General features: G+C 43.7%; 1 protein-coding gene across 1 annotated transcript in view; it reads left to right on the top strand.

Annotated features, from left to right (window-relative positions):
* LOC143101207 (histone-arginine methyltransferase CARM1-like) overlaps positions 1 to 7,500 on the top strand; it is a 20,590-nt gene that overhangs the window by 10,512 nt on the left and 2,578 nt on the right. Inside the window, exons 7-15 of the mRNA XM_076264625.1 lie at positions 1,516 to 1,606; positions 1,927 to 2,008; positions 3,296 to 3,381; positions 4,043 to 4,132; positions 4,911 to 5,048; positions 5,392 to 5,481; positions 5,690 to 5,796; positions 6,786 to 6,857; positions 7,119 to 7,187. Coding sequence (XP_076120740.1) covers positions 1,516 to 1,606; positions 1,927 to 2,008; positions 3,296 to 3,381; positions 4,043 to 4,132; positions 4,911 to 5,048; positions 5,392 to 5,481; positions 5,690 to 5,796; positions 6,786 to 6,857; positions 7,119 to 7,187 — 825 coding nt within the window. The remainder of the gene's footprint in view (positions 1 to 1,515; positions 1,607 to 1,926; positions 2,009 to 3,295; positions 3,382 to 4,042; positions 4,133 to 4,910; positions 5,049 to 5,391; positions 5,482 to 5,689; positions 5,797 to 6,785; positions 6,858 to 7,118; positions 7,188 to 7,500) is intronic.

Here is a 7,500-nt window from a genome sequence, read left to right as displayed (position 1 = left end):
ATATCAAGTATCCTGCCAAATGTAGGCTAATTTATTTATTTGTGAATCCACCTGTAGCTAATCCACATATGCCCATGTGACCTATCTGACTGCATACTGCCTAATACTACTACTTAAACAGTCAATTTTCTCTTCCACAAAACATAGTCTAATCAAGGATATATATATATTTTTATACTTTTATTTTTTTATTTGAAATATCTGCATTGATGGGGGCAGTAGCCAAACGTTAGGCCTACACTCGTTTTGCACTTAAGCTTGTATTCGGTGTAAACAAACAAGCATGCGTGGAAGCCTGGAGTTGTCAGTAGCGTTCTACCTTTGAATAAAATGGGAGTATTACGGGAAGCTACTTTTATGCCTGTTCGCTACAGCTATATTTTGCATATTGCAGCCAATACGTCAACTGGGCTAAAAAGCATGTTAGGTTACCTTTCCTTCTCTCACTGCATTCTCAGAATCTTATCCTGTTCCTCCTATATCCGATTAATTCGGTGGATAGAAGGCGGAAGAACTCATTTCTTCAATCTTTTCATCTTGGCTGGCTAGTCTAACTTTCCGCTTTCTCTGCGCGCTAATGGATTTCATAGAAGCGACTACTACTATCGAGTCACAACGCGAAACTGCTAACGTTGATGGGAGGTGTAGTTTTATGCTGCATTCGCGACGTGATTCTATGGTTTGCACCAGTACTGTTTCTCGATGTTGCGGTGTATTTTGTAGACAAACATTGACATGGTTAGAAGTCATTCGCACCAGTGCGCCTAAATATTTTTTTGCACTCGCACGTCATCATTTTTACTCGCATATGCGAGTGAAATGGGCGCACTGTAGAGCCCTGGGGAGGGTGAGTGAAAGAGGAAAAGGAGAGAGAGGACATCATCATTTCATTGCTGTCCAGTGGGTGCGTGCTGGAAAGATGCGTTAAGAAATTCTGTAAGCCCAACTGGTGAGAGTGAGCGGATGAGGGGGGCAAAGAGAGTGTGTGAGAAGGTTTTCAACAAGAGAGTGTGTGAGAAGGTTTTCAACAAGAGAGTGTGTGAGTACGTTTTCAACAAGAGAGTGTGTGAGTACGTTTTCAACAAGAGAGTGTGTGAGTACGTTTTCAACAAGAGGATGCTTGAAAGCTGCGTCCACGCCAAGACGTTCCTCCAGTCCAACACTGAGAGAGAGAGAGAGAGAGAAGACTGATGACCGGGTGAAGGACCAGAGGAAGAGAGTGAAAGAGTGAGAGCGATAGAGTGAGAGCGTGGTTAAAAAGAACAAGCAGACCAGGAGAAGAGGAGATTGCTGGGAACTTGCCCTTCAAGAAATTCCTCAAACCACAAGTCTCTCTTCCTTGTAGACTCTGAGTAGTAATATGGTACCGTTCCTGTTGTCTCTGTCACCCTCTCTCTCTCTCTCTCTCCACCTGAGTGTACGTTTAGAGGGTTTTTGTTGGTCAGTCCTCTGTTTATGAATAGTGAATGCTAATCTCGCTCGTCTCTCTCTCTCCCTCCCTCCCTCCCTCCGTAGGTAACCTGTTCCCCACCATAGGAGATGTGCACCTGGCCCCTTTCACGGACGAGCAGCTGTACATGGAGCAGTTCACTAAAGCCAATTTCTGGTGCGACACACACACACACACACACACTACCATTAGTTCTCCAAAGCAAACTTCAGGTTGAAGTTACACAATACAGTTGGTTGTAGGATATCATATTGTTTAATATGATAAATTAATTTATGTAAATATGGTGTAATTACTTTAAAATCCTTTCTCCCTCTCTCTCCCCCCCCCCCTCTCTCTCTCTCCCTCCCCCCCCTCTCTCTCTCTCTCCCCCCCCTCTCTCTCTCTCTCTACCCCTCCTCTCTCTCTCTCCCCCCCCCTCTCTCTCTCTCTCTACCCCTCCTCTCTCTCTCTCTCTCTCCCCCCCTCTCTCTCAGGTATCAGCAGTCGTTCCATGGTGTGGATCTCTCTGCACTCAGAACGGCAGCGGTGGAGGAGTATTTCAGACAGCCCATCGTGGTGAGCAACGCTTGCTGTCTGTCTGCTGTTCTGTCTGTCTGCTGTTCTGTCTGTCTGCTCTTCTATCTGTTCTATATGTTCTGCCTGTCTGCTCTTCTATCTGTTCTATCTGTTCTGCCTGCCTGTCTGTCTGCTGTTCTATCTGTTCTGCCTGTCTTCTGTTCTACCTGTTCTGCCTGCCTGTCTGTCTGCTGTTCTATCTGTTCTGCCTGTCTTCTGTTCTACCTGTTTTGCCTGTCTGTTGGTTCTGTCTTCTGTTCTACCTGTTCTGCCTGCCTGTCTGTCTGCTGTTCTATCTGTTTTGTCTGCTGTTCTATCTGTTTTGTCTGCTGTTCTATCTGTTCTGTCTGCTGTTCTATCTGTTCTGTCTGCTGTTCTATCTGTTCTGTATTCTGTTTTGTCTGCTGTTCTACCTGTTCTGCCTGTCTGTTGGTTCTGTCTGCTGTTCTATCTGTTCTGTCTGCCTGTCTGTCTGCTGTTCTATCTGTTCTGTCTGCTGTTCTATCTGTTCTGTCTGCTGTTCTATCTGTTTTGTCTGCTGTTCTATCTGTTCTGTCTGCTGTTCTATCTGTTCTGTCTGCTGTTCTATCTATTCTGTCTGCTGTTCTATCTGTTCTGTCTGCTGTTCTACCTGTTCTGTCTGCTGTCGTCTGTCTGTCTTTCTTTCTTCATCTTTCATTCTTTGTTTTTGTCTATTTGTCGATGTTTTTTTCTTCATCTTTCTTTTTTCCTGTCTTTCTCACTGTTTCTTTCTTTCTCACTGTTTCTTTCTCACTGTTTCTTTCTCACTGTTTCTTTCTTTCTCACTGTTTCTTTCTCACTGTTTCTTTCTCACTGTTTCTTTCTCACTGTTTCTTTCTCACTGTTTCTTTCTTTCTCACTGTTTCTTTCTCACTGTTTCTTTCTCACTGTTTCTTTCTCACTGTTTCTTTCTCACTGTTTCTTTCTCACTGTTTCTTTCTCACTGTTTCTTTCTCACTGTTTCTTTCTTTCTTTCTTTCACTGTTTGCTTGTTTTCTGCCACTGCTACTCATTTCTTCTCTTCTCTTTCTCCACTCTTTTGATCCTCTTCCTTTACTTCAGATATCATCATGGTGGGCCATGAGAGTTTGCATCTTTGAAAGAAGAACCGAACCACTTCTTCTGTTTGCCCGTCCTGTCAAATGACCATGTCTCTCTTTCGCTGTTTCTCTCTCTTTCTCTCTTCTCTCTCCTCTCTTCTCTCTCTCTCTCTCTCTCTCTCTCTCTCTCTCTCTCTCTCCTCTCCTCTCTTCTCTCTCCTCCCAGGACACATTTGATGTGCGTATCATGATGGCAAAGTCGGTGAAGCACACGGTCAACTTCCTGGAGGTGAAGGAGAATGACCTGCACAGGTGGGTCATGTGACTTGATCCGCACTCTCACCTCCTCCCCTCCTCTCCTCTCCTCCCCCCATCTCCTCTCTGCCCCATCACCCCCCCCCCCATCACACCTCCTCCCGTGCCTGCTCTTCATCCCTCCATCTGTCGTTTATGTGTGTGTTAATTTGTTTTTTGTTTGTTTGTTTGTTTTTACTTTCCGCTCCTCCAGTCTACCCTCAGTTGCCCTGGCTTGTCGGTTTTCTTAAGTTTCGAGATCAAGGTGATGATGAAACGTGAACATGAGACGCCATGTGCTTCTGTTCCCTTTTCCGCCAGCTCTGCTTATCTCTCTGAACTCGGCTGCTTAACTCTGGAACTGCCAAGAATTTCAAAAACTATTAGAACTACCAAGGGAGTCATTTTGACCGTTGGAATTTAAAACTCAAAATTTCAACGGCAGAACTATTTTTCCTTTTAATGTTTTTGAAAAATAAATAAATAAATAAAAATAGCGGTCAAAATGACCCCGTCACGGTCTTTCTAGCGTTAACCCTAAACTGCTTAGCTCCAATGGAGCGTTGCAGTTTATAAACTCTTATGAACTCTTTCTGCTTCTCTCTGTCTCTCTCTCTTTCTTTTGTTTTCTCTCTCTCTCTCTCTCACTCTCTTTCTCTCCCTCTCTTTCTCTCTCTAGGATAGAGATCCCCTTCAAGTTCCATATGATGCAGTCAGGCCTGGTGCATGGGCTGGCCTTCTGGTTTGACGTGGCCTTCATGGGATCTGTGTAAGTCCTGTGTGTGAGTGTGCATGTCTTTTTGTGTGTGTGTGTGTGTTTGTGTTTGTGTTTGTGTTTGTGTTTGTGTGTGTGTGTGTGTGTGTGTGTGTGTGTGTGTGTGGTATTTTTGTTAGGAAAGCTGTTGCTTTTGTAAACATCCACATCTGTCTGTGTGAGGGTGAGTTGGTTTGTTCAGAGATAAGGCTTATACCCTCATGCTCAGTTGCTGTGTTTGTAAATGTTTCTCAGGGTGTGTGTTTGTCTATATGTGTGTGTGTGTTTGAGAGAGTCACTCTGTGGGTTGTACTGGTTCTTCTTCATTCTTTAAAGGTTAATAGGTGACAAGTGACACACAGAGCACGTGAGCGTGCTTATGAAACGTGTCTGTTCACAGGGTGACTAAGATTGTGCTCATATACTATATGTGTTTGAGTGGCTTTTTGCCTAATTACAGTGTGGTTGTAGAAATGTGAGTTTGTGTATTGTGTTTATATTGATGTGTTTATGTTTGTGTATGAGCTATTTGTTTTTGGTAATGATGATTACTAGCCTTTATTGTCTTTATTGTAATAACTGAGAAATTATGTATACTTGTACAAGTATATAAGAAATATACTTGTAGTTGTGTGTGTGTGTGTGTGTGTGTGTGTGTGTGTGTGTGTGTAATGTGTTTATGTTTGTTTGTGTTTGTGATCATGTAAGATGAAGGTGTGGTTATAGTTTTGTGTGTGTGTGTGTGATGTGTTTATATTTACTTGTTTATGTTTGTTTGTTTGTGTTTGTGAAGGATGACTGTGTGGTTGTCGACGGCGCCCACTGAGCCCCTGACCCACTGGTATCAGGTGCGCTGCCTGCTGCAGTCGCCGCTCTTCACTAAAGCAGGAGACACGCTCAGCGGAACCGCACTGCTCGTGGCCAACAAGAGGTACACACACACACACACACACACACACACACATACACACACACACACACACACAAACACATACACACACACACACTCTCTCTATTGTTCTCTCATTACGTACACACACACACACACACACAGTGGAATTGGACTGCTCGTCGCTAACGAGCCATACGCACACACACACAAATGCACAGAAACACTCAACATACATACATACATTGTGTTGCTAAATTGCGTTCACATGAATAGAAAGAATAGAATAGAAAATAATAGCAAAAAGAACAAATCTATATAAATCTCTATATGAAAATATGTTTAACATGTAAATCTTTGTATTAAACCATCCCTTCCCCCTCAGGCAAAGCTATGACATCAGCATTGTGGCTCAGGTGGAACAGACCGGTTCTAAGAGCAGCAACACGCTGGACCTCAAGAATCCTTTCTTCAGGTCAGAACCCCTGCTAGAACTCTTCTAGAACCGCTGCTAGATCCATTGGCTGCCTGGACTTATCTGCCCCTTTGTGATTGGCTCTGATCAGTTCATGCGGTTAGCCTGTTTTTTGTCCGTGATTGGTGGAGGTTTGATGAGCCTGATTTTTTCCTGGCGGTGTGATTGGTGGAGATTTGACAAGTCCGCTCTCTGATTGGCTTGGCAGGTACACGGGCTCCACCCCAGCCCCACCTCCTGGCTCACACTACACCTCACCCTCCGAGAACATGTGGAACACGACAGGAACCTACGGCATGAACCAGAACATCTCAGGTACACACTCTTACGCACACACACACACACACACTTTCACACTGGAACACAACAGGCACCTACGACAGGTAGCAGATCACACCATTCTTTAACATGTATCAGTGTGAACAGTGCAGATCACACCATTCTTTAACATGTATCAGTGTGAACTGTGCAGATCACACCATTCTTTAACATGTATCAGTGTGAACAGTGCAGATCACACCACTCTTTAACATGTATCAGTGGGACCAGTGCAGATCACTCTTTAACATGTATCAGTGTGAACTGTGCAGATCACTCCACTCTTTAACATGTATCAGTGTGAACAGTGCAGATCACACCACATTTAACATGTATCAGTGTGAACTGTGCAGATCACTCCACTCTTTAACATGTATCAGTGGGACCAGTGCAGATCACTCCACTCTTTAACATGTATCAGTGTGAACTGTGCAGATCACACCATTCTTTAACATGTATCAGTGGGACCAGTGCAGATCGCACCACTCTTTAACATGTATTAGTGGGACCAGTGCAGATCACACCACTCTTTAACATGTATCAGTGGGACCAGTGCAGATCGCACCACTCTTTAACATGTATTAGTGGGACCAGTGCAGATCACACCACTCTTTAACATGTATCAGTGGGACCAGTGCAGATCGCACCACTCTTTAACATGTATCAGAAATGCACTCTGTCTCTCCCACACCTTTCTCTATACATACACTGTATTTTTGAATATCACTCTCTTTCTTTCTTTCTTTCTTTCTTTCTTTCTTTCTTTCTTTCTTTCTTTGTCTCTCTACCACACACTTCTATATAGATGTATTAATAACAATCTCTCTCTCTTTCTCTAACTCCCTCTCTCTCTACACCACACATTTCTATATAGATGTATAGATGTATTAATAACAATCTCTCTCTCTCCCCAACTCCCTCTCTCTCTACACCACACATTTCTATATAGATGTATTAATAACAATCTCTCTCTCTCTTTCTCTTAGCCATGCCAGCTGCATATGATCTCAGTGCTGTCATTGGAGGAGGCACCGCACACAATAACCTCATCCCTCTCGGTATGCACACACACACACACACACACACACACACACACACACAGACACTACACTTACATACTTGCATACAGGCAAAAACATATTGGCTATGCATACTCACATGTGTGCGCAAAAACAGCTGCCGTGATTCCACTCTATTGTACATAAGCAAGTCTTTACTTGGATGTGTTCATAGTTGTCGCATCATCATCATTTGTCATAACGTGATCATAGGCTAGCTATAGTGTACTCATATTACTGTGTGTGTGTGTGTGTGTGCAGTCAACACAGGCGGAGTGAACCACACCACATCCAGAGTGGGATCCATTATGAGCACAGGACTTCTGCAGGGTAAGATTCAACACACACTAGGGCTGCACAATTAATCGAATTTTAATCACGATCACGATTTTGGCTTCCCACGATCAAATTTGCGTGATCGAGCGATATTTCAAATGCGTGCTCAACCCATAGAACGCTCCGCTACAAAACAAATCAAGCGCTCCTTAAACCTGTCTGACCATGTGCCTGCATGCAGCCTACCAATGACAGCTGTTCCCTGCACTGCTCAGCCTGATGCACTGTGGACTAGTGACATTATGTTAACTATTAGTAGGCTAGTTAGACTATACAATAAACGACGATCAAAAATCAAATGTGTGGC

This window comes from Alosa pseudoharengus, unplaced genomic scaffold (assembly GCF_046254945.1).
Source record: "Alosa pseudoharengus isolate Yale_2024_CS ecotype anadromous, Long Island Sound unplaced genomic scaffold, YU_APseudo_1.1 YU_APseudo_1.1_scf_30, whole genome shotgun sequence".
Lineage (NCBI taxonomy): Eukaryota > Metazoa > Chordata > Actinopteri > Clupeiformes > Clupeidae > Alosa > Alosa pseudoharengus.
Note: the sequence above shows the minus strand (reverse complement) of the source record. Positions and strands in the feature narration are given on the sequence as shown.